Source organism: Chlamydotis macqueenii, chromosome 6 (genome assembly GCF_036417535.1).
Source record: "Chlamydotis macqueenii isolate bChlMac1 chromosome 6, bChlMac1.mat, whole genome shotgun sequence".
NCBI classification, from domain to species: domain Eukaryota; kingdom Metazoa; phylum Chordata; class Aves; order Otidiformes; family Otididae; genus Chlamydotis; species Chlamydotis macqueenii.
In genome coordinates, this window is record NC_141561.1 from 21,914,959 (window position 1) to 21,942,199 (window position 27,241).

General features: G+C 37.9%; 1 protein-coding gene across 1 annotated transcript in view; it reads left to right on the forward strand.

Moving 5' to 3' along the window:
* MYO3B (myosin IIIB) overlaps positions 1–27,241 on the forward strand; it is a 174,647-nt gene that overhangs the window by 115,965 nt on the left and 31,441 nt on the right. Inside the window, exons 30-32 of the mRNA XM_086750593.1 lie at positions 8,286–8,406; positions 18,045–18,108; positions 18,991–19,129. Coding sequence (XP_086606719.1) covers positions 8,286–8,406; positions 18,045–18,108; positions 18,991–19,129 — 324 coding nt within the window. The remainder of the gene's footprint in view (positions 1–8,285; positions 8,407–18,044; positions 18,109–18,990; positions 19,130–27,241) is intronic.

The following is a 27,241-nucleotide window of genomic DNA, read 5'->3' on the forward strand; positions in this document are numbered from 1 at the left end:
CAACTACTTTCTGAACTATTTGCTACATTTACACTTGGCCATACCTGGGCTTTGATTTCCTGACTTTTACAACAGCCTTTTACTGTAAAAAGGAAAGTGAAACAGTAGACCCATCAGTATCCCACTATCAGCAGTTCCTTACGATAAGAGTTATCTCAGGTTTGGTTGGAAGCTGGTGTGTAGCGGTATCCCTTGGAGACTGTAGAGGACATTCTGCCTTAGAGTTTTATCCAGCCGGATTTCTTAGGTGTATAGGAGATGCATGTTCATTGCTAGCTCTTTAGAGAAAGCAACTGATCTATTCTGCTGTTTGTACACATGGGAGAGATTCAGAGCTGTGTTCCTTCCTGCCATCTCTGACATGCTGCATTGAACATGGTAGAGGAGAGCCAGTGGGAGTGTACGCATAAACTTGAATTTGGGCACTGTTGAGCCCTCTGGACCTAATGCTGGAGGAATGCTGTTAGCACTCTTCCCACCAACACACACAGTGTCTTCTGTTGTAACCTGGCACTTGACAGTTTCAGTGATCAGTCTGGGTGAATAAGCATTAGGACTATAGGGTTAAGAGTGACATTGTGCACCTTTGTATTACTTAGGCTTTGCTCCTCCTATTTTTGGTGCTACATTCAAAGGGGTATAATAACTCAACACGTTTCTGTCTGCCTTTGGAAACGTATATTTAGGACTTCCTATTTGAAAATTCTTCTTGTGCACGTTTCTCTTCTCTATGTGCTAATTATTCTGTGTTTCAAATCAAAGCTCATGCTTGCTAATGGTGGCCATTTTCCAGGTTTTAAAATACACTGACAGTCTTTCTGTTGTTTACATTACACTGTCCAAGTGCCTAGTGACATGGAGACAAAAGCAACTCCAAATCTCTCCCTTCCCTGCACATCTTATAATGTGAGTGTGTAGTTCAAGGCAGCTTTTCAGTAAAAAGGAGTATGATCACCTTTGTGTTTGTTTTTTTTTTAAATAAGCCATTTCAGGCAGTGAGATAGATTGTTTGCATTTGTCATTCAGACATTAGCAAAACCATGTAATTAAAATATATGTACTTCCCTCTCCTCTCCCTCCCCAGCCCCCCAGCTCAAGCAGGCCTTGAAATTTAGGAAGCATTTGGCTTACATGTTTCTACAGAACAGCGCATATTGAAATTTGTTTTCCTTTCATCTCTTTCCCAATAAAAGCCGCCGCTCGGCTTATCCCTTTAGCTTCCTCAGAACTTCCTTTCAGAATTCCCGATCTATTACAGCACATTCACATACCAGAAACAAGATGCCTTTTCATGCTGTCAACCTTTTTCATCTGAAATGTAAATTAATTCTTGCTGGTACGCTTTGACAGAGATCAAAGTAGGGGTATTAACCTTATTGGGCCTTCTCTTCATCAGAATCAGTTCCAAAGACTGCGAGGGTAGTGTTAGGAGGCCAGTCTTCACTGTTATCTATGGCCCTCCTCCAGGCAGTCCTCTGTCTACCAGTCAGCATTTCAAAGGCACTGATTTCTTTTGTAAATGACCTTATCATTACTTTAAACTGTGTGAAAAATGATTTGCCTGAATAATTCTTGCAGGATTATCCTGCTCATTTTAATTGTGGGGGGACTTCATTCAGATTCCAGGATATTGTTTAAGTGGTTTTGACAGCAAGTGATCATAGCCTGATATAAAGGAGGAACACAGCTCCTGACTGGAAACCTCTTGACTTGTTCAGATTGTTCATTTCTTGCAAGTCAGTCTTTGAGGTAGGCTGCATTTGCATTTTAAAAATAAACAGATGCCTTTCAAATACATGAGCTGGTGGTCTGGAGATCTCTGTGGGCCCAGCGGTTCACTATCCATTGATGAAATGCTGGAAGAAAAAACAAACCTAGGAAAAAAACAACCCTCACAATATACATGAGGATATAATTCCTGAGTGCGTAGTATTACTCAAAGAAAAGTCATTATTTCAGATGGAAGAAAACACCCTTGTTAGGAAACAAAATTAGGTAGGGAGTGAAAAGCTACCCTACTTCAGCAAATCTACATTACAGGTTCTCAGAATACACGGATCTTATTAGACTCATGGCTAAAATGCTACAGAGGGTACACAAGGTCTTTCCTACTTCTTCCAGTTGCACTTTCCCAAACTGTGAAGGTTAGAAAATGCTAATTTTTAACTTAGGGACAAATTCTAAATAATTATTTTTTGTAAAGTGTTTGAGTTAACAATATTTGCACTGCTTAAGTATTTCTTTGTAATTCGGATTTGTATTGTTTTGATTTATGTCTACATAAAAGGAAAAATATTTTGTTAAAATAAAGAATTTTTTGAAATCAAGTTTCAGATTCACAGCTGGTTTAAATCGGTGTATATCCACTTGAATCATCGGACTGAAATGTTGCAAGTCACATGCAAGTCTCATTTAATGTTTCTTTATATTAGAATAATGCATTAATTAGCATTTAAAACAACAGATAATACAATTATAAAAGTACATTTTCTAGTTATGATAGCATGTATTTCCATGCAGTGTGACTATTGTCCTGAAAGACTTAAGGGAGGATTTTAATCTGGTTATTTCGTTTGTGAACTGACATTGCCAAAATGCCAAATGAGTGGTGCATGCGATTCACTTAGATCCGAGGTGACATCACTGAATTCATTTTAATTAGGCCCACTTTAGCCATCTGGAATATACTGTGCAGCTCTGGTCAGGACTGAGTTTAACTATGCTTCCAGAGGTGAAAGGCAAATGACTAATCCATTGAGCCACCATCTCCTCCTCCAACACGTGCTCACACACTCACCATATGTCACATTGTATTGGAAAATTCTTTGTCAAGAGCTCAAGATATGGGCTCTTTTTTTCTTTTAAACGAAAAGTAATGGATGTTCAGAAGGAAAACAGATGAAGCATCCCTTTGTAAATTGCTTTCTCTCTGTAACTTCTGCCCATGCAGTGTTGCTCACTATTTACATATCTCTAACATGTGCTTCTGGCAAAATTTACTCCATTATTTTGAAAAAAGAGGACCTGAGAACAGCTGTAATTTACTATTTTACATTTACAATAAATGTAAGCTTTTACCTTTGACAGAGAAGTATTTCTTGAAAACCCTATGTTTATTTGTCTCTGTCACTATGTACATGTGTGTGTACATGTACTCAGCTAATCCTGTTATATAGCTCTAAGAATTACATTAGTAAAATATTCCAAAAACTTCTAAGCACTTTATAAATATGTCTAAAGCAATTTTTTAAGATTTTCCATAAAATAACAACCACTAAGTAGCAGATACGGTTTTACTTTTTTGCATCATTAATTTTCTTCCTTTTAACAACTCTGTCAGTGTAAGAACCATTGAAGAGATGTACGTGTTTCTCTTAATGGCAGCTGAACTGACTCATTGTACTACGTTGTTTTCATGTTCAGTGTAAGGCAGGCTGATTTGTACAGGCTGCACAGCTTTGCTTAACTTTACTTTTCCATCTCTTTGTGTTCTGTACTAGCTTAGAGCATCCAGTAATTCTTCACTTTTAGTATCTATCTGTAATAACCATTAAAAGCCTGCTGCTCATGTGCAGGGAGCATGTTATGAAAAGTGAGAAGACCTTATGGTTTTGAAGTATGAGGTCCTATATTCTATCTCCATCTCTGAACAAAGCTCTGACAATGTGAATACATCTGCATTTCCTTTTGGTTTTCTTTCCTGTTTTTGAGAACATGAAAAGGAGACCATTCTTAGTGGATTTCCCTAAAATTGGGAAGGCACAACAATGTACATTATCCAACAGTACATTGGAAAAACTTTTCCTTTCCCTTGCCAATATTGACAAGCAATTTCGCAGTCAAGTTCACTTTTTTTCCTTTGGCCAAGTCACAAGATCAGAGACTGTAGTGCATGGTGATTAAAAACCCTACTTCCAAGTGGTGATGTGCATCAGTGACATTAGTCCTGATGGCAGCCTTGGTGAGTCTTCCTAATAGTTACTCCTTGTATGTGAGCACTTGTGACTTGCTTTCTCATCAAGCTTCTGCCAGAGAACTTAAGACAAGGGTTGTTTTTTTTCTGCTATTAAAGAGGCATCACCCAATGTCCATCCAGAGAGAGGTGAAAGAGGGGAGGTATTAATGGGACCTAGCGAAGGATGTGACTCTCCATCCTTTTTACTGTTCATTACAATGAATTTGGCGTGGAGTGAAGAGTCAGATTCATGGGCTCCCAATCCTCTCAGATGTTGTTAGTTAAGCTGCTGAATGCTCTTTTAACTAGGCAAGTTAAGAAAGTGATATGCTGTTCGTAGCAAATCAACTTATGATTACAAACTACCATGGTATCTTGTCTTCAGCAAGCATGAGCTTTCATTTCTGACTTGCTGTTATATGCTCTTTTAGGTGATATTGTAGCTTACAAGTGCATCTATGTAGAAAATGTCTGCTTAACCTTATTTTTTATGACTGAGAATGAATCCTTCTGCTGTTTAGAATACTACTTCGTCTCTTTTCTTTATACTTCTTCTATAGACTTGTGACTGTTTAGCTTTGATCTCTCTGCATTGTGCTTCACGATTTGCTCTGTAACTATATATTTCCTATGGGAATCAGTGGGAAAATGCCTGGACTTTTCCTATGTGTAATTGTGCAACATTGTGTGTAATGTATATGCCTTGGTACTTAGACCTTAGTATGAAGGTTTTTAATTGCAAGACACCAAATTTCAGACTCGTTGAAGTAAATATGTTCTTGGTTTGCTAAGTGCTGGAGCTGACAGAAAACTCACTTTATGTGAGAATTGATCAGTACAAGAAGTAAAAATTAATGTCCTAAATTGTGGTACGTAAAGCCTTTGACACCAAGTTACTAACAGAAATGGTAAAATTAGGTTTAGTTCCTATGTTGCCTTTCAGATCCTGTCATCTTCGGCTATGTAAAGATCAGGGTTAAAGATACTGTTGCTGTAAAGTTTGGAATATAGACTGGATAAGGTGAAAATGAGGTGACAGCTGGTAATCATTCTTCTTCAATGATGCAGTGATTGTTCATGGAGCAGTAGCAACATGAGTCTGCTAATTTCACACTCTTTGAGCCAAGTGCTTAGTGTCAAAACCAGCACCAGTCAGTAATGCAAATTGCTGTGATGGAACAGCTTCCCAGCCTCTCAGACTCCCCCAGTAGAACTGTCTGCATATGCATTTCTTTTGAAACATTATAGATCCAGTTAATAAATGTTGAAAAGATGCAGTCCTACTAATGCTTAATGAAGCCTTTGAGAGCAGGACAAGTTTGTTTATCCTGCTACTTCAGTTGTCCCATAAGTCAAAGGGAAAACAGGAAAATTACAGCCACTTAACTGTCAGATTCAAGGTATTCTAGAAGAATGTTAAAAACCAGCTTGAGGAAAGGGTAAGTTGAAGAGGAGTTGATTTTGAAAATACATATTAAAAAAAAAAAAGACAGGGTAAAAAATACGTGTATTAAATCAGATATAGCAGATTGTACGTAGTGAATGAGGAAAAGACCAAAATGTTTATACTGACGTTAATAAGAGTCTCTGGGAAAAAAGAAAAATAATTTTAAAAAATAAAACCACGGGTTAATTTTATAGACACACATGCCTGCAAAGAACTGCTAACAGTTCAGAAATTATAAGGCTAAAACTGAAGTTTATCTTACCGATTCATTTGCTTCAGTGCTTCTTTAGCTTTACAGTAGTCCATCGACTGACTGGTAGCCAGCGTGTTTCAGCTGCAGAGAGGTGGCTGCTGGCCAGCTGTCTCTGCTGCCAGTATCGGAGTAGGCTCCTTGTCTGGTCAGTAGGGGATAGTTAAGGGTTGGAAGCCTGCTCACATGGGGCAAGTGAATGCTAGCCTCATCTCTGCCAGACAGACAGACTTTTCCAGTCTGATTATTAAGGGCGGAAGGTTCCTCAGCCTCATGATACCTGAGCTCTGTATTCGGTACAACACCTCAGCAGGCCCAACTTCTGTCATGCCTTCTGTAGAATAAATGGTTATTTATTTTAGTAACCTCTCATTAATAGGCAATTTTTACTGGCTCTTACCCTGGGCACCTCAGTAGCACTGAAATGCTTTTATTGTTGTGGTGCATTGCATACCCCAGCTTGAACAGTTCAGATGGTTTTCATTTTCTTATATTGCACAAGTAAGTGCAACACCGCATATTTTTGTGGAGGTAGGTGGCTGAAAAGACCACCATTAACACTACACAGGAATTAAAATAGAAAAGAAGGGATTAGTTACAGCCCTTTCCTAAGGGAAATAGCAGATGCAAACAAGGTAGCACTATTTTGTTTCCTCCAGCATCTTTTCATTCTGAAAAAAAAAAAAAAAACAAACCTGATGAATGGGGACCTAAGTTTATAAGAGTAGTTAAGTGGAAGAAAAGGGAAATCAATCAATTATCTCATAATTTGGTAATAATTGAGGAATTGCAAGTTCTGCAGGGTCTTTATTCTCTGTTTTGTAGATAAACCTACTTGTAGTATTTTCATCAAATCAGAGACACGAGATACAGGAAAAACTTGTTAATCTCTCCTGATTAGCTTCTCTTTTCTCAATTTATTCTATATTCTGTATTTCTTCTACCTCCACTTTTCCTTTTGTAATCTGCAATATTATCTTGACCATGATCCTACATGCCTTAGACCTCATTTCTGTGCCTGTCCTACATCCCACTGTAATATTTAGCCCTGGACTCTAGGAATCCCAGTGAGAGGACTCTTATCCTCCTCTTTTGGGTACTTAGTCCCCAGACTGACTCTACTTTTGCATGTGTTTAGTGTGCTTAAAAGCTGTTCCTGGACAGGGAATTTTTTTTCCTCAAAATCATAGTATTTCCTGATCTTAGCTCCCATTTTCTTTTACATATTTTCTCACTGTTTAAGTTGCATTCCTGCTAGACTGATAAACAGCTCCTTTCCATCACAACCCTCAGCCTTGTTATTCAGCAACTGCTTCTTGTTTGCTTCAACTATGGCATTGATACTGTACTTACTTTCTTTGTTATTCAGCCCTTTCTCCCCTTTTATCAAGGTATTTACAGTTAAAATAATGCTTGAAATAAACCCAACAAGAAGTAAAGTTTAAAAATTTGTGGATTTAAGTGTACATTGCAATACTTTTTAGACTTTTTCCTAAGTGCAGTATGTATCCCTGTCTGTGGGTTTTGCTGGAGCCTTGTCCATCTCACAGGGGTCAAGTATTCAAGCAAATTCATGTCAGATAAAACTGTAGGAGTAATTAAGTTATTTAGGTACTCAAATCCAGAGATAGTCCATGGACGTAAAGGATATAGATATCTTCAAAATGTTATTCTTTGCCATTTTCTTTGCCATTTCATTTCACTGCATGCTTGCTACTTCATTTAGTATTTTTAGTGATTGTTTTGTTTTGGTCTTTTAAATGAATGGTACAAATTCCAGTCTCTGTAGATTTTTTTTCCTGATTATTTGTATGAGAGCTATTTTAAATGTTTTATTATCATAGAATCATAGAATGGTTAGGGTTGGAAGAGACCTTCAAAGGTCATCTAGTCCAACCCGCCTGCAAGGAGCAGGGACATCTCCAACCAGATCAGGTTGCTCAGAGCCCCATCCAACCTGGCCTTGAATGTTTCCAGGGATGGGGCATCAACCACCTCTCTGGGCAACCTGTTCCAGTGTTCTACAACCCTCATTGTAATTTTTTTTTCCTGATGTCTGATCTAAATCTACCTCCCTCCCTGTTTTAAAACCGTTACACCTAGTCCTGTCACAACAGGCCCTACTGAATAGTCTCTCCCCATCTTTCTTGTAGGCCCCTTGAGGTACTGGAAGACCGCTATATGGTCTTCCAGTATTATGGTTACAGTTAATTGAAAAATAGGAGAAGACATTATTATTTTTTCTAGTTTTAGTTCAATATATCTATCCCTGGCTCTCTACCCCCCTACCCCACAACAAAAGCAGGTAAAACTTCTCATTCTGATTTTCTACTATGCATTTTGATACATTCTAAGCTGAATTACTATTTAAATTAGGCATGTTCTCATTTCAAGGCTTGTTTTCCTTGACTGGGCTGTGCCAAGTGGTCACTATAACAGTGAGACTGTAAGGCTCTGTATAATTTCCAGCTGTTGTAAACATTGGAGCCACCCCTGTGAGGTGCTAGGTGTTCTTTCTGTCCACTGCTTCAGTACAAGTTGAGGGCATTCAGCTCTGCACTTCCAGAGCCAGGTGCTAGTCTGCGTTTCAGGCTCTGCAGAATTTCTCTCTGATTCATAACTGTGTTTTTTAGCTTTCAGGGGATATATTGTTCGTAAAAACTACGCAAGACTGAAAAACAGCGCTGGCTGTATGGCAGATCCTCAGCTTATGAACAGCTGCTATACTTCTGATATTGGCTGTGAAGAGCAGTGGTGAGTTGAATCCTTTGCTGTCTGTTATCTAACAGAAGTCATTTTCCACACAGTAAGATCTGAAAGGAGCAGGAGTGTCATCATGATTCAGCCAGCTCTTAAGGAATTTGCCATTTTCTGAGGATGTAGGTTAGCCAGTCATCTCAGTGTTCTCCTAGTTAGTGGAGTTAAATTTATTTGCAATGCTATTTGTCCTTTGTTGCTGTCCTGTTTCTGTGCACTTCTCGGAAGTACCCAGAATACCATAGATAGTGGACAGAATTGCAAGTGCCCAGCATTTCAGAATTGACTACAGTGCATGTTATTAAATTCTCAAAAGTAGAAATCTACCCTTCTGTTTCTGTAAAGCTTCATGCAGACTAGCAATGAGATAGGGAAGAGACCTGTAAAATGCAAATGGAGAAGTCACTAACAGAAAGCCTAGGAATACTGTAAACTGTAATAGTGCTGTCCTCCTCTTTGTAGAGGAAGGGTGTTTTAACCTTCCTTACCAATGGAGTCACTCCAGACAAATGTCCCCCTGACCCTTCCTTGGGTATGAGAGGCAAGAGAGATCTGTTACGTCTTTAGCTGTTGTCAAAGTCTGTCTCTCCAACAACGTTCTAGGAGAGGTGGCTGCATTTGCTGGATTAATCCCTTTGATTAGCAAGCTTCAGTAACTAAGAGTTATGACATCTCTCCTGCTCTGGCATGGGCATGAGGACAGTGCTTCTTCCAGTTCTTATTTCTGTTATTTTATATGCTTCCAATATAGCATATTAATGCAGGTTATGTTATGCCTCTTAAGAGCTCTCTAATGATGAAATCAATAACTTGCCTGACTGTAACTAGATGCTGTTATTCAATTAAGAAGGTATTTTTTTTAAATAGCCATTAACATCTCAAAAATGGCATTTCTTTCCCTGTGGATGCTCACAACATTGAGTTATGTTAACTTCCATGCTAACTTTGGTTGATTTAGATTGAATAATGTGTGCTACATGCTCTGGTGCATTTTTATAGGATTTTGTTCAGGTGTAGCCACTTGCATTCTTGTAGGTTAATAGTGCTCTGGAATCTCTCCCTTGCAGTATTCTGTTTTCAGCAAGAAAAAGGTTCAGGCTGTGGGACAAGGACTAAATTAATTAATTAATTAATTAATATGTTTTGGTAATTATTTTCAGGAAAAAGAATGAGCCCACTACAATTTACCATCGTATCTCTGTCTTTTGGTTGCCTTACTGCTCACTGGGGCAATGAGTTTCTTAGTTTGTGATTCCCTTCATGTGCACTCAGCTCCTTCTGTCTCTCAAGTACTTAAGGGGTGTGTATCTTATGACCTCTTTGGAACTATTGATGATCACATGGTCATTTTTTCTCCATTTTGCACTGATGGTTAAAAACAAGAGCTAATAAGCTTTCTATTATGAGTTTTCTTTGGCATCACGAATTATAATTATTTACAATGTAGATAGGCATTTTTTTCCTTTTTAGCAATTTAGAGCTTTCATCTGGACTTGTTTAGAGGCACACAGCCTCTTTAAACTTTTCCTTTATCTGTTTTATGTGTAGTTAGGCAGGAATGGCTTTATTCTCTTTTTGTTTCTGGAATTCTGGTTAATTGTGCATCACTTGAGGCTCACAAAGATTTGTGGTTCACTTACTGTTGAGGTTTAGTTTGGGCTCTATGAAGCACAAGTATACAGACCTTTAAAGATATTTAGCTGGTGAACTTACATTGAAACCAATGTCTAAATGCCTTTAAATATCTGGCCTGAAGGTGCCTGTGTAAAATACATTGACCATTTAAGTCTTGCACCCCGTCCTGATTGCTATCACGATCAGATAGATTAATATATTGATACCTTCTTTTGCCTGGAATTGCTAAACTGTCATTACTAATGGCAGTTCTTAAGATTAAGACCAAGATATATCGCAGGATATTTGCCTAATCGTGTAAGTTTCTCAGCAATGACCTCAAGTTCCAGTGATTTCAGTGAGACTTGAAAATGTTCAGCATTTCACAGGTGATATTCAGAATCTTAGGAGTAAATCGAATAACTTACTTCCCGTAAATCAAGCATCACTTCTACATGTAGCTGTTACTGGGCTGTTGTGTTCTAGGCATTTGTCTGTTCAGTCATACAGGAAACTTGTAGGAAACAGGAAGGCTGCTGAATGATAGTGCAGAAGTTTAGCACAGTATCTGGTAGTCTGTCCCTGGAGAAGACCGCCTCGCTGTGGCTTCACATACACAGTGGAACTGAAGTATAGAATAATATTTTTTTTTCCTTTTTGTTTCTCTTCATTTCTTTTCTTTTTGTTTCATTTATTTTCTAACTGGTAGTTTTGGGAAATGAAAAATGAGTTAAGGGTACTGAAGATCAGAAGGCAAAATCATGTACAGTTTTATTCTGTTGTATGCACAGGAATGTAACTATACATTTGAATGTATGACAACCTGCTGCTTTTTCAAAGATCTGTTAAAAAAAGAAGTTACAGTATTAGAATATATATAAAGCACTCAGTTTTACTAAGTAATTAATTTCAAAGTGTTTGGAAGAAACAGGCATGTTAAAAAAATGGAATTCCTTCAAGAAAATGGAATCTCTTACACCTAGTTCAAACTCTTCAGTCGGTGAATGCAGGACATAAGCAAACTCAAGCTAATAAATGACATAGGATGCTAATTAAATGCATACATTAGTTCCCTTAACATTGCATGTTAAATGTTTCCTGCATTTATATGTTTGACTTCAAAACCAACGTTAACTGTGTTCAAATGCAAAAATCTTTTCTGTGTGAAGCTGATGTCACAAGTAACTAAAGACACATTGGCAACTGGCTAATATCTATAATAGGAATAGAAATAGGTATAGGAGAATAATGTACATGTTAGGAGGGAAGTGGCTTTGTCTCATTGAAAGAGTGTTTTTTCATTCAGTTCCATAAAGCTGTGGAGTTGCCTGTGACTCCTACTGAAAAAGGGCCATGGGATTAGTCATGGGATTAGTTGTACACCTGGGAGACTGACACTAAGTCTGAAGTCCCCTCAAAACCCAGTCTTTGTATGAGACACTTGCCAAGCCTTTTCTTGACATCATCAGGCACTGAGAGGAACCTGCAGGCCTGTATGGTGTGAAGGAACCGAATCACAATCAAACCCTTTCCCAAAGCAGCTTATTCAAAACTTTAAAAGGGCTGAGTTATTTTAAAGAGCCAAGCATGGTCAAGAGTAATTCAAATGAGGAAAGTGAAAACCTTTCAGAGCCCTTTTTACAACTCTGCTGAATAGCAGATTTACCCTTCTGCAGAGAGCCGAAGAGGCAGCAGAGCAGGGAGGAGTGCGACAGTCTTCTCTCTCACAAAGCCAGCACGGACACCAGCCTCACCTTATGTCTGCCTCCATTTTGCAGCTGATCATCACATGAAATCAAAGATGCTGCATCTTGCAATGGCATAGCTACAATTTCAATTTAGTATTGGGAATCTCTTGAGCTAATTAGGAATAATCTATGGAGAAGGGAGAAGTAATTGTCTAAAACGTCTTGTGATTTTTAACCTGTTAGACTGACAGATCAGATAAATGTTCTTGTTTTTAGCAGGATAATCTACAGTTCAGTGACTAAGGACCTTAATCTATGCTACATTGTTCATATTCTTGTTCAGACAGAGCTGTCATCCTCAAATATCTTTAAATCCCTTTAGAATCTTGTCATAGCAACTGTAACCTGCATGTTCCACCATCATCTTACCATTTTCCTCCCAAATGAAAATTGTGTTAAATAATACTGATCTGATACTTAGCCTGGAAAATACTTCCTGTATTGTTCTTTTTTCTTCTAGCTCACTGAACTGTAGCTCACAGACTGCTAAATATCACAGTGTAAGCTAGCTGCATACGTACATGATGAGTGGCTTATACAATGTAGTACTGCAGAAAGCGTTATTTTCACGTAGTGATTTTGTTACACATCAGCTATGTCTGTAACTATAACTGCGTGTCGGTAAGTATCCCTTGCTCCTTTGTTTCCTTATGGAGCTCTGTGTGTTAAGGACACATGTTAGAAAATACCTGACATCAACAGCAGTTTATACTCTTGAGTCAAATTCATTGTGATTTTTCTCCTTACATCTTTCTCTTTTTAGCTACTTGGTATCATGTTCACACTTTGGTCAGCATAGGTACTCAGAAACCATTCATTTTAGTAAAGCTCTTGGTGTTCACATGAGACTTAGGTAATCAAGACTGGATAATAAAGCCCAAACAAAACTATATGAGCATACCAACTTAGATGTTTGGAAGGTTATAGACAAAGAATAATTATTAGCGTTTCTCTGTTCTTCAGGAAGTACATCTCTGAAAGTCAAGTTCCAGAAACGAGCCTATTTCTACTCATTAATGTCTTGACTGATGAAGAAGAATCTGATTACTGAATTTGTATCAGTACTAAGTGAGTGATTGTTACAAGGGTTTAAGAGGACAGGATTAGAATTAGAAACAGAGGTACATGGACTGTAATGAACGACAGAATGAGCGTCAGTCAGTAATGGCACCCTGCTCCACAGTTTTTACTGCGTAGTAACAATGAGCATACATATTACGTCACCTGTGCATCATAACATTTTCTCATCACTGTCAAGACCTCAGTTTGTGTCATACATTAGACACTACACTTCAAGAAAATGAGCAAGTCCCTTGTAACAAAATGACAACATCTTTATAAAATGTAATAAGGGAAGATCTCTAAGGGAGATGGAAAACTGAAGGTACATGAAAGGCTGATGTGAGGAGGAAAGGAACTGTTCTCCATTGAGAATCAGGGAAGAAATAATGGGCTTGCATTGCAGCACAGGAGAGTTAGGTTAGACATCAAGAAAAGCTTACTGATGGTAAGCTGAGTTAAGTCCTGTGTGGGTTACCTTGGGAGTTTTTGACATCTCCATCACTGTAGGTTTTAAAAATCAGCTTAGATAACCTTATCACACAAAAACAATGAGTAGGTGTAGCTGGTTTTTCTCTGAAAATGAGGATGCCTTAGATGATTTACCAAGGTTCTCTTATGATTTATAAATAATGTAGGATTCACCTACATGGACACTAGTGAGTTAGCACATGTATCCCATGTATCACTGAAAGTAGAGAACAAACATGATTTCAGTCACATCAGCACAGATCATTTAAGAAACTGGCTTGATGTGAATTAAACTGTTCCATATAAAAAGTATTCTGTCTTCTCCTGTGCTTTCTTTGAATTGATCTACATCTTGCATCTCACTAAAGTGAGGTTCACTCAGTCAATAACAAAACCTTCCTTGGATTATTTTGATTAAAAGGAAAAGAAAAAAAATCACTATGTTAGTGTGCTTCTGTTCTTCATGGATAGCTGCTTGAAAGTGTTGGATCTCCACATTTTAAACTTTGTTTTTTTCAGAACCTTCAAATGAATGCCATCAGGTTGTGGTGATTCGCTGCTTACACCTTTCTCACATTGCACCATAATTTCCTCCTTGGATAATTTCAGTTTCTGTCAAGACCACACTGTGATTTCATGTATAAGTCATCTTTTAAATATGAATTTTCATTTATTTCCACAGTAAAAGCTGGTATAAAGACATTTTGCTTTCCTTTAATTGCTTCACTTTCCTATTTGTAATCGTAGCAAACATTTAAGGTTATTGCTTGTGATGGAAGTAGGAGGTCTGCAATTCCTGTGGCATGCAGTGGAACATATTGGGCCTGATTCTGCTGCCATGTGAGCTTCTAATTACTTTACAGTTCATAAGTTCAAAGAGTTACTCATGATTTGTAAAGATGTAAATAGAAATTTGGGCAGAATTTTTCAGTATCATCTTTTTTTTTTTTTTTACCTCCTCCTCGTCCCTTTGGAATTTTTCATCTACCCATGCTGGAAGGATTACATTTGTTCTTTTCAGGAATGTATTATTTCTGCTGAACGAGCTGTATTCTAGTGGAATATCTAGAAGTGTTTCCAACATTTTCAAAAGCATGTAAGAGACAAAAGTCCAAATTCCATGACTTACACTCCTAATGGCCAGAACAACTCCAAAACTAGCTATTTTTCTCTAGTATAAATTAGACTACACTGCTAGTTCTATGCTGCTATGGTTTGACTGCTTTCAATGCTAAGGATAGTGTGGCTATACACTAAGCAGATGTGTAGACAGACCCTAAGAATCAATGTTTCTCTTTTTGTCAATGTTTCTTGCTAATTGAGTGATTTATAGACAGTCCATATGTGAAGACTGAGATGTATTGTAGCTCAGTAGCTGAACATTCGGTAGCAAATTCTTGTATTGCCTGACTGAAGCCAGGCACATGAACCTGGATCTCTTGCATCCTTCCCAGGTAAATGTGCTGAATGGATCTCATCTCTCTGACCCAAATGCTGCTTTCCTGCAAGTGTCTTGCTAGTCCCACTAAATAAATGGTTATTTAAATAATATATATACAGGAGAAACAGTAACAAAGAACTTTACAGATAATATGGTACATGCACAAAGCAGTGTTGAATACAGTCCTAGACATATTTTATACATACCTGTACAAGAAGAGTGCCAGTGCAAAATGAGAAATGTTTTTAAAATAAATCCCTCCATTTCCTGGAAGGAAAACACCGGTTTAAATTCAAATTACAATTTAGCCAGAATGTTTTTATTCTCTTTCTTGGTGTCGAAGAATAAAGGGGAATTTAAATTCCCCAAACCTGACAAGCAAATCCAAACTTCATTCACAAAACTGCAACATTACAGAAAAGTTGAATGTTTAGCATGTTCATGAATGCATCATTTTGTTCCCAAAGCTTGAGATAGCTTACTGACAACCATGATGCCATTGTTGTTATGATTAGCTTGACACAATTGAAGTCAATGCTCTTCAACTGGGGTAATGCGTTCAGACAAACTTAATTAACCTAAGAGCCTAAACCCTATTGCAAATACGACTTGAAATGTTTCAGTAGCCTCTGTGGATGTCACAGGATAAATGTGTTTTCTAACACATATGCATGGTGATGTACAGTTATCAAATTCAATACACGATAGTCTGAAATGTTTCAAGTCCTTCAGTAGTGTTATTTTAATTTTAATTATTTTTAAAGGTACATTTTGAAAGTTAAAATACACATGTAGACAGACTTTTTTTTACCTCCTCCTCGTCCCTTTGGAATTTTTCATCTACCCATGCTGGAAGGATTACATTTGTTCTTTTCAGGAATGTATTATTTCTGCTGAACGAGCTGTATTCTAGTGGAATATCTAGAAGTCCAACATGTTGTCCTATTGTTACATGAGTAATTTATAACTAATGTAGCTGACTGAAACATAAGTATTGACAAAAAAAAAGACATTTTAGATAACATGTTGCATATTTTAATCAGTAAAGCAATTTTTGTTCTTTATATTCCCCCTCTCCCACTGTGACAGAAAGGGTTGAAATGTATACAGTTGTAATAACAATGTAAAACTGAAAGAGCTACTTAGTACCTTGAATAGCTTTTCCCCATCTATGAAAAAAGGTATGATATATATGTCTAAACCAAAATCTCTGACTGAATCTTAGATTTCAGATGCTTTCATCTATAAGTAGAAATACAACTGCCATTAATTGTATTTTCAGAAATGTTTTGAGCAGGTTGGAGAGTAATGATGCAGTACCTGAGGCCTGTTTTGACAATCAGAAAGTCTTGCTTTTAATACCAGTTTTAGGACCATAAGCCTACCAAATAATCTCTATGAACCTGTTCGTAGTTTAGCCCAGATCAGGACCAGACTACACAGTCTCTCTCACTCCCCCCATCCTCCAAGAGAATAGGGAGAGATAATATAAGGAAAAGGGCTCGAGGATTCAGATAAGGACAGGGAGAGATCCTTAAAGTTACCGTTACAAGCAAAACAGATTCGACTTGGGGAAAAATACTCATTTATTACTAAAAACAAAGCAAAGTAATGAGACAGAGAACAAGATAACCTCCCCCCACTCCTCCCTCTTCCCAGGCTGAACATCATCTCTACTACCTTGCCCCCACTCCCTGAGCAGCACAGGGGGGAAGAGGGAATGGGGGTCACGGTCAGTTCATCACACATTGTTTTACACCACTGCTTCATAGTCAGGGGAAGAACTCCTCACATTCTTCCCCTACTCCTTCGTGGGGTCCCTCCTACGGGCTGCAGTCCTTCGTAAAACTGCTCCAGCGTGGGTCATCTCTTACATGGGGTGCGGTCTCTCCAGAACAGCTGCCCCAGTGGGCCCTCCACGGGCTACAGCCTCCTTCAGGCCTCCACCTGCCCCAGCATGGGGTCCTCCACGGGCTGCAGGTGAATCTCTGCCCCTCCATGGGCCTCCATGGGCTGCAGGGGGACAACCTGCTCCACCATGGTCATCACCACAGCCTGCAGGGGATTCTTGGCCAGGAGCCGCATTACTCCTCCCCCTCCTTCTGAACTGACCTTGGCGTCTGCAGCCGTTCATCACAAGAAAAATTCTTTACAACAGGCTGGCAGACGCCTCTCAGGATCTTTTTACATCTCATTCACATCTCATCTCCTCTCCACTTCTTGCAGCCAGGCTGGGCCAAGTTGGGCCCAGTCGGCTGCCCGGTGGGAGGCCAGAGGGTGAGGCCTGCAAGGCCCACAAGGCTCGCGCCTCCCCCTCTCTGCTCCCACTCAGTTTCTTCACATCATCTCTCTCTTTTTTTTTCCCTGTTTTCCCCTTCTTAAATACGTTATTGCAGAGGCGTTATCACAGAACATCCTGTTACCAATTGGCTCGGCCTTGGCCAGCAGCAGGTCCGCCCTAGGCCTGGCCGAGTCCACTAAACAAAGGGGAACAACTTCTAGCAGTTTCCTACAGAAGCTGCCATCGTAGCCCCCCCTCACTGAATAAAACCAGAACAGAACCTCAATTTTTTATCCATCAAATGAAATTGGTAGCATCTTTTTTTTTGTTTTGCACAACAGAACTGGAGCAAGTTCTGTTTGGGTGGACTTTACTATTGCAGACATCCATTGACTTCAAAGGGCTGCCAACAAGGATCAGGGCCTGCAAAAGGTTTTTGTGATACTTTAATTTGCATCAGGAGCAGGAGTTGGCATTTAATATTTATATGGTGACATAATGTAATGGTAAAATAATAACAGATATTGACAAAGAATCTAAGAACTCTTACTCCTTGCTCTATGCTTAACCCAAATGGCTTTAGGAAAACAAAATGCCGAGTGTTTGACTTCCTCATCTGTCGAATTTTGATTGTCTAAGTTTGAATTCTGTGAAAGCAGCTTTTCAAAGCCCTGGAAAAAATTGTTTTATGTAAAATCTTGTTAAATTAATTTTAATGCATTACTTCAGTTTCATCGAATTCTCATAAACTCATTTTACACATATGCACGTATCCACAGATTTTAAATGACAAATTCATTGCTCATAGCCTGTTACTGTGTTTAATAACATGCACTTCCTTATAAGAGGAAATGGGACTGATCTGTGTCAAATCTCTGAATTGCTCATATGTAGGTATTTAGAAATTGGGGGAGGGGAAAAAGGCAAAATCAACAAAAAAGTGTGTATGCCAGTAAACCTTTTATAAGAATGAAGAAATTACAATATTTAAACTACATATTTTATTTTTCTTTGCTTTTAGGCAGAGAACCAGTAACCAGTCTTCTCCTGTGGTGCCTGATTTTCTTGACAAACAGACAAACAAGGTACCACTAAGTTTATATTCTAAAATAACATCACATTATAACTTCAAATTCCTGAGTCCACAGTTCTGCAATGTGTTCGTGGCTGCTTGGCATAGCCATCTGAACATGAAACCGTTGGTGATGTTTTGAAGTCTTTGAGACAAAAGCCTGCTTGCTAAGAACTTTAGTTCTGTAGAAAGACAGGGAGGTACAGTGAATAAGAGAATCAAAAGGCTGGAAATTTGCTGCTGAGAATAAATGCTAGCTGCTCCCTGAGGTGATTTGTCTGTGCACTTCACTTTCTACAGATGTTAGAGCCTCTTTTTTAGTAAGGACCTGAGGTTCTTTGGTAGCACTTTGATATCCTGCTCGAATTCAATATGTGAAATGGAGGAGTCGCTCTGTGACTTGGAGCACAGCATAGTCTTTGAAGTCTGATCCAATTTTTGCTGCTTACCATTTGATGTTGAAAGGATGAAATGGAGAAAATGTACAGTTTTTGCCAGTAACTCTGCTGAGCATATGTAAGATTAAAAAAACAAAATCCCTTGGATGATGTACTTAGAAATGTTAAGCAGATTAATACCTTCCTATAGCTTTTTTCTAAAGATACAAATTAACTATGAGAGGAAATCAGCATATAGTGCATGCTATGATTTAACTGCATGAGGAAAGGGGATAAGTAAGTTAAATTGAAAAAGTAAACAAATGTTTGTGACATGGATGCTAAGTTGGTGTTGCTGAAAGCCACAAGAATCTTGTGTTACTTAAACCTAGCATTAGACATTTCACAGTCGTAGAAAATAAGAAGTTACTCTCTGTGAGATCACAACTATTAAGTTATCATGGCAGAGTGGAATCAATACATTTCTTATGTGCCTAAACCAGCATTCTTTATTCCAGAAGGATTTGGATGAGATTTCTGCTCCTCCACTTATTCTGAAACATTCGTTCGAAATGAATGATTCACAGTCAATTAGCCAATCCCAGTCAGTTGCAGACCATCAGTTGTCAAGTCCCTTGAGATCTCATAAAAAAGCAGGTAAGAAATATAATAAAGTAATGGAGATCTTTTGTTTTCTATTTATAAGCTACGTGTTGTCAGCATGTAACTTGCTTTATATATTAATTAGGTCTTTTAACAATCTCTTGAAGGCAGGAAACATAAAGCAACTAACTAACTTCTACACATTTTCAACCTGGAAATATTTAAAAAGCCCTTAAGTACCTGAATTACAGAGACAGAAGTATAAAGATTTTTAAAATACACTTTCTACTGAAAAGGTGGTTAATAATTAAAAAAAAATACCTTTTTAATGAAATTAAATTAACTTTCAAGAGCTTCAGCTTTCCTTTGCCTTCCAGCCCCAAGAGTGGAAGACTGTAATGAAACCTTTCATGTTTGGCAGAGTGAAAGACAACTTGTTTGTTCACACTCACAAAGATTCAATCAGCAACACAAGAAAGTTTGCAATAGTTGTACAATCTATGCAATGTGGGTTTTTATTTTATTTGCTGATACGTTATTTTTGCCATGGTCAGTGAGAGTTTAAAAACTTGACATAAAACATGACATTTGTTGAGTTTTAACTGGTTTATCTCTGAATATTCCAGGAAATCATTACCTATCATAATACTTTTCTCTGTTGTTGTAGTCATTGTGTCCTTGCAAATCCATGAATACAGACTTCAATACTGGGTCATATAATACCTTCCACAGTTTAAGATTAAGTCGGTTGATAATGTGATATTTGTAACTAGACCCAAAATATAAAGGATAATACATGAATTTCCAGGTTATTACTGAAAATTTATTTATAATTTTGTGCCATACATTAACATTTCTATTTATATATTTACTGGGACACATTTCATCTTATAAGTCTACAAGTATTTATCTGAATACTTGAGCCCTAATCCTGCATTTTATGTGTTTAAACTTCACAGAGTTCAGTTAAACCATTTACAATGTAAAGATAAGAAGATATGTATTTATAGGGAGATCCTTCTATTACAGGAAATAATGCAAATTCAATGTTTTTAGTCTTCTACACAGGCATAATGTGTTTTCCATGCTAAAACCAAAATTGTATGTAAACACAGCAGGTTGAGAAATCCATTATTCTCCACGCATTTCTGTCCATATGGGTTTTGAATCTGTGGTGTGGGACTGCAGGAGATGTGTGCATTACTATCTTAAATTATTACATGTTAAACAATAAACCTTTCAAACAGAAATATCTTAATTGCAGCAAATCCTCTTGAGGAAAGCAATCAAGGGCCTGAATCTGCCAGCCTTCCTCTCACTGGATATTGTATGTTACCCTGCAACTAGTCCATTGAAACCAAAGACATTGTGTCTGGTGTAAAACAATTGAGAGAGTAAAACTGGCAGAATTACACCCTTAGCAAGCATGTGATTCAGAGCCATTACCCAGTAATTCAGGGAGACTTCAAAAAATGTGAAATGATGGAAGAATAGAATTTGAAGAAGAGATAAATGCTACATTGATCTGAAGTATTTCAGAAACATATGTATGTAAATGAATAAGCATACAAATACAGAGAAGTAAGGAATTTCCTAGTTAATCATGAAGACACTCAGATAGATGATCCTCTAAGTCACACTTCAGTGAGTAACTGTTAAGGAAGTAAACCTGCTGAAGAATAATAACTTCCTTGGGAGCTTTTAAAAGCATGCCTTGCATTCAGAAATTCAGATACTTTCACATGCTGCTCAATGTGCATTCAATCTTACTGTGTGAAGTACACTTTTAAGAAGAGAATATTATTAGACCTATTGTGAAAATCAAGTGAAATAGCAAATATTTTTTTTGGAATAAGAACACATGCATAAACTATACTACATAACCTGTTATTCACACACAAAAAAAAAAGCTGTCCACTAGGTGTTCCAAACAATGTGAAAACTGTTATTTTCATAGTGAAACATTATTCTGCAAAGTTATAGGTTGATTTCTTTAAGTTACATTACAGGCAGAACTAGTCTGTGGGCCTGGGGTCAGTGCTGTGGGCCGGGAACACAGAGGCCAGTGGGGAAGGGAATGTGACAGGTTTCTACACTGGTCTGTGACCCAGCTATAAAACAGTGTTCCTTTTTGCTGAAGGAGGGAGTCTGTATCTAGGCTTAAAGCACAAAGGGAAGGACAGATTGCTTATTTGTCTTGAGGCCTCAGTAGGTGAGGCTCTAGTGCCTCAGGAACAGAACACAAAAGGAAAAAAATGATTGATATGAGTTTATATATTGTTTTATTAATCAAGCAGACTATTCACTCACATCTTTTTATCCAGCTGTCTAATAGCACAGGCTATCCACTCTCAGTGGTAGATTGGCAAAGGAAAAATAGACCAGGAAATTTCCACAAAGATCCTGCAAAGACTGTACTCTGTAATTAATGCAGAAGCAAAAGCCTCATTTTCACTTCAAGAGCCGTTACACTGCGTCATAGAAAGACTGAGCAGTGTGGCCAAACCGCATGCATGCATGCATGCACTATGGTTGCATAGAGTCAGAGGAGCTGACCCTACCTTGCCCAGGCGTTCCCTTGGGCTCCAGCTGCAAAGCCAAGGATTCCCTCCAGTGTCTCTACTGTGACACACTGCATGGTGGGGCAGAGGGGAGAGTCCAGTCAACAGTAACAATTAAGCCAGAGGTTACTTATTCTAGTCACAATAAGGTAGTATTGAAAGAATCAAAATAATATAATCTCCAGAGGTCAAGTAGTGGTGTTCCCTTGGACAACGTAAATAGTGAGAACGTTTGACATTATTAGTGAGAAGTGAGTGCTTCATAGGGAACTGACCATTGTAACTTTCCCTCAGAAGTAAATATGACAGAAATTTTCTGAGATGTAAAGGAAGTAGTTTGTAAAAGGAAAGCTAATAGTATCTCTGCATTGAGCAGAGGGTGACATAATTCTTAATGCTAAAACAGACGTTTTGAACAAGTGAGAAAATACACAGAGTCTCTGGCCGTGGAAATTCTCTTGTGGGAGAACAGTGTATGTCTTCTGATGATGTTCAATTTCTGCCTTGCACCTCACACTATTGTCTGCAATGCTGAAACGTTGTGAGAGGTAGAGAAATTTGCCAGGGATCTGAGAGATTTGGAATTGTGCAATCTGCAGTGTCTGTAGCCACAGTCTGAGGCTGAGGTGGTGAAACTTGCACTATAGTTGTAAAAGTTAATAGGCCATTTCCAATATAGCCTTTGATTTTACATTCCTTAATCTTTTATATTCTCAAAACTAGTGGAAATTAGGGTCTGTTGTGTTTCAAGGTGGACTCACAACTAGTCAGTGACCCATTTTCAATGTTTTCCTTGCAATATGTATTTTTATTTTTATGTTACTCACCTTTTTCTTCCTTTCTGGTTAACCAGTCATAAAAATGTGATTTGGTGAATGTAGCTGTGATGGGTTTGGGGAAACATGTGAAGATAATCACTGGTTTTCACACTGATGGAGGGCAAGTAGATAATGAAATGTGTTAAGTTATTGCTTGATGGGGAGGAAGGCTGCTGCTCACCTCAGATGGTACTGTGGACAATTTTTAGTAAGGGGCATTGTGGCCATGAGAGACATCACCCTAAATAGGAAATTTAAAATAATGATGACTTTATTAATTATTAGGGCTTAACTCCGGTTTATGCAACAATCCAACTTCCCTTCTGTCAGGACCATAATCATGTTAAAACACCGAAGCCACAGAGAGTAAACTTCGGTGATTGGTCTTTTCTTCGAAGTAGAGTTTTCTTTGAGTCAGACTGTTATTGAAAATACTGTAAGCTGCCTCGATCTCAGCTCTAGAGTACAGTCTCGATTCAGTGTCTTGTACTTGCAAGTGAAAGGTGCTTAAATGTAGCGAACCATCTTACTCTACATGGTAGTTTAACAACATAGCATAATTTTAACTTTGATCTCATTTAATTCCTATTTGTGCATTGCTTTAAAAAAGCTACAGCTACAGCAAAGCAATAATCATTAGTAATTTGGAAGTGGGGGTGCATTTTGTCCTTTGATTCACAGATAGTTAATATCCCAGCATGGCTGTAGTAGGCATTATGATAAAGAACAGGCAGTATCTCACACAAGATGTGGTATCAAGATCTTGCCTTGTAACCAGAGATGCCACTTCAGTTTCTGCAACTGAGAGAGAGATCAATCCAAGGCATTCAGCTGTTTCTCTCTGTGTAATTCAGCTTCCTGTTTGATTCCATTACAGCAAACTTTCCTTTCTAAGTGAAAAACAAAACTGCTGCTACATAATGTGGTGTGAAATACTGCATGGACTTTCAACTAGTTATCATTGGCAGATGGGATGGTACTGATGCATGGAGGCCATTAATTTCAGAATCCTATCATTCAGGATTTTAAGAGAAAGAATTTGTAATCTATTTAGAATTATTTTTGGTCGTTTAATCAGGAGTTTCTTTTCATCATTTTTAAGCCCCCCACTGAGACTAATTTAACACTGAAGGAATGTAAATCATGAAAAACTTGACTGTAGTCAGTAGCATTGTAACAGTGAGCAGAATTGGATCTCTTGGTTATAAAAAATTGACATGAAAAATTCCCTGCATGTCTGGAGTTTAGGATTTTTGGGGCAGAGAATTTGGGTGGGGTTTTTTTGAGTCGGTGAGGTTTGAGTTGGTCATTCTTTTGCAAATAGAATGCAAATAAAATAGCACGATCATGGGACAGTCTGAATGTTACAGGAAACACTGAAAAGGCCAAGGTAGTGTTAGATAGTATGATCTGATTGTACTGAGGATGCTGTAGCTGTGTGCAAGGCCTATGGGATCTCCACAGTATTCTCCTACTACGTACCATACTGTAGCTGTTAGCCATGTTGCAGTCAAAGCCTCGAGCAGAGCAGTTACTGATGTATTATGTTGCATAATGAATTTCCATTGAAAGGATCCTGTTACAGTTGTGTTCTGTGGCTTTTGAACCAAAATCTGATCGAGCATGAGCAGGAGAAGAAGTACCTTCTTTTTCTTTTTTCCTTAAAATATTGAGTGTCGCTGGATTACTGACCTCTTCACACCTGCGATAAATGCTGGGCTTTGGGCTTAGTAAACAGAAATCATGTTTCCAAATAATTAATTTTACCTTACAACTGTATGAGTAGAAATCATAGGAAGGAGAAGATATTTTTTAGGATGTTTGTTGAGAAAATAAACTGAAAATAAAGCTACATCTCAATCATTATTGTTTCTATCATTATAAAAAGTGATAATCACCTTTTCAGGGTTGTGAGGCTGTATATTTATGCAGATGGATTTTGGTGGTGCAAGTAAGCCTAATACTGTGCACTGCATTGCATGTGGTGGGAGCCTGCAGGAGGCCCCAGGAGGGACCATCACCATCACATGGAAAGCCTGAGTTTCTGGATTTGTGCTGGGTGGGATCCTGTAAGCTTCACTAACCGTTAGGGGGACAAGCACAGTACCTCAATTTCAGTATTTCAGTTCTCCACCATTTAGTTCCAGTGTGGATTCAGAAAATCTGACTGGAAACATAAGTGAAGTCAGTTGAACTTCTCTCAGCCTTATGTAAAGTTTTCAGTTGAGACTGGTACTGATGATGTATTCTGAACTGGTTCACCCATAGATGCTTTCTGTTAAATCTTTTGCTGCTCTGTGATGGCATGATTTGGAGACTGCATTTTGTCAAAGTAACAGACCAACAAATCTGAAAAGAAATTGGGTTGTTCTTAAGTTTTTCTTTACGGCTCAGCTTCTTGATTGTTTTTTTTTTTCCCCTCTAACAGACAAAGACACAAACAGTGACAAGTGATAAATACAAGATTTGATTTGTTAAACACATGTTAGCTCTATGTTTAGCCCTAGGCAGTGAATTTCATTATAGGCGGTTTACTTCTGGATTGGTTATTGTGATTGTTTCCAATGCAAAAAGATTTGACCTGCAGCCATGACTGATTAGTATCGAAGGTGAGAGATAAAATGAGATGCAAGTAAACTGAAGAGATAAACTGCAATAAAGTTCTCCAGGGACAGTTCAGCACTTGCTCTGTACATAACAAGTTGAAATTCAGCTCCTAATGGCTGCATTGTAATAAAAAGATACTGCAGATTTCTCTCATTAAAATACTAAAAAATAATAGTAAGAAATATGATAAATTTAATAGAGTTGAATAATATATATACAGTAGTGCTGTGCCAGAATCCCCAAATTTTAGTAGAGGTTCAGTTTCTCCTTTCATCACATAGTGTCTACCACTGTCTTTCTGATCCAAGCTGCAGTTCACCTGCTCTTTCTGTCTTCATTTTCTATCCATGACATACGAGTTTGTCTAAGCACTTTTTTTTTGCCATTTCTTTGTTGGCAGTTAAGCTTTTTATCATGCAGTGCTTCATCATTCTGTTGTTATTGCTTGAAATTTCTCTAAGTATTCTCTAGCAGCCTTATTTTTATTGTTTTGTCACAGTTGCCAGTGCTCTGAACCAGCAGTGTATCTCAGATGACTGATCTACTCAGGCAAATAGCATGATTCCTAATTCATTACTGTTCTGTTTCTAAAAAAATGCACCACTTTATCTAAGTAAATTTTGGTTGAATAAGAACAGGAGGTACAGAACTTTGAGGGTGCACACAAAGTTCTCTCCTAAGGGAATAGCTATAATAATATTTTCGCAAATTATATTTTGTGTTTTACAAAGAGAGAGACAATTCAGAATTTTAAACTTTTCCTTACTATCAGAAAACTTTAGATAGTGTATTTACTTCAGGTTATTTTGTAAGAAAAAGGGCAAGACAGTTAATCATTTGCTTTGATAGAGCTATGATTTCATCTACTACTGTATGTTACCAAATAATTTCTGATTCTTTACTGATATTTAAAAATGTGAATTTACTCTACTTAATTCCCTGCAGCTATGTAGTAATAGCTGGATTTCAGATCTTTCTTTCTAGAAGACACTGCATGTTTTCCTGAATTATTTACGTTTTTACAGTTCTTCATGGATACTATGAAGAGAAAACATGGTGCTAAAAGCAGTAACATCATTAATATTATGGTGACAGAATGGTACATGAGGTGTAGGATAGCTCAGAAAGTAGCATAGCAAATTCATTTCTGAAAAAAAAATTTAGATTTCAAAATCTTGTATACTTTTTATGTGTTTGGATATTTTTTCTGCATTCTAGTTTGGGTAATTATTGTGGTGGATTGTGATTAACTGACAAAAATCATTTACAGCTTAATAGAAACCCAGACCATGGTATATAATTTGCATGGTTGATTAATATAAATGAAAAAAAAAATAATGTCTCTCACAAGTAAAGGATAGACACTCAGGACAAAATATTTGCAACCACATTTTGTGAAGCTCTGGAGAATACAAGTTACTCATGGATATGGTTTGATAAATAGGTATTCCATTCAGTAAATCATGAACTGGCTGTGAATTATTTGGGTGGAAAGAAATTACCTTTTATCAGTTATTCATTAGCTCTGCTCATGACAGTGATTTTATTCCTTGACTCTCTGTTGTTACTTCTCTCTACTCACTAGAAATATTTTATATTTCTGTTCTCTCGCAGATAACCTCACTTGATTATAATGGTTCAGCTGAATACAGCAATAGCAAATACTATCTTGTAGCAGTAATTACTAGCTAGCAGAGCTCACTTCTGTCCTCAGACAGATCTTGAGGATCTTCCTTGCATATGGATAGAATTATTGGGAGCCAGTTGTGCTCATGTGTTGGCTGACGTTGGCAGTGCACCAGAAAAATAATGCCACTCTCCCACCTTCCCTGCTTGTAACACCTTTCCCCCAAGGGAAGAGAAGAATACCAAAATCACAGGAAGCATTGTTATTACTGACAATGGGAGAAAGAGAAGCTGCTTTCCTGTGTGTGCTCAGGCAGGTAACAAGCATATCTTAGCCACAGCACAACATATATGAAAGAACAATGTTATGAATTCTAATATTTATTTTCCTAAAAATATCTTAGTACCCATTCTTATGTCTTTAAGGTTTGTCCTGCCTTGTACAAATCAGTGTTCTATGTAGAAGTGTAAGCAATGAACAGTGTGAGAAGGCAGGAAACACAACTATGTAACCACTAAGTATCGCCTATTGCTTGCTGAATTGGTCTGCCCTA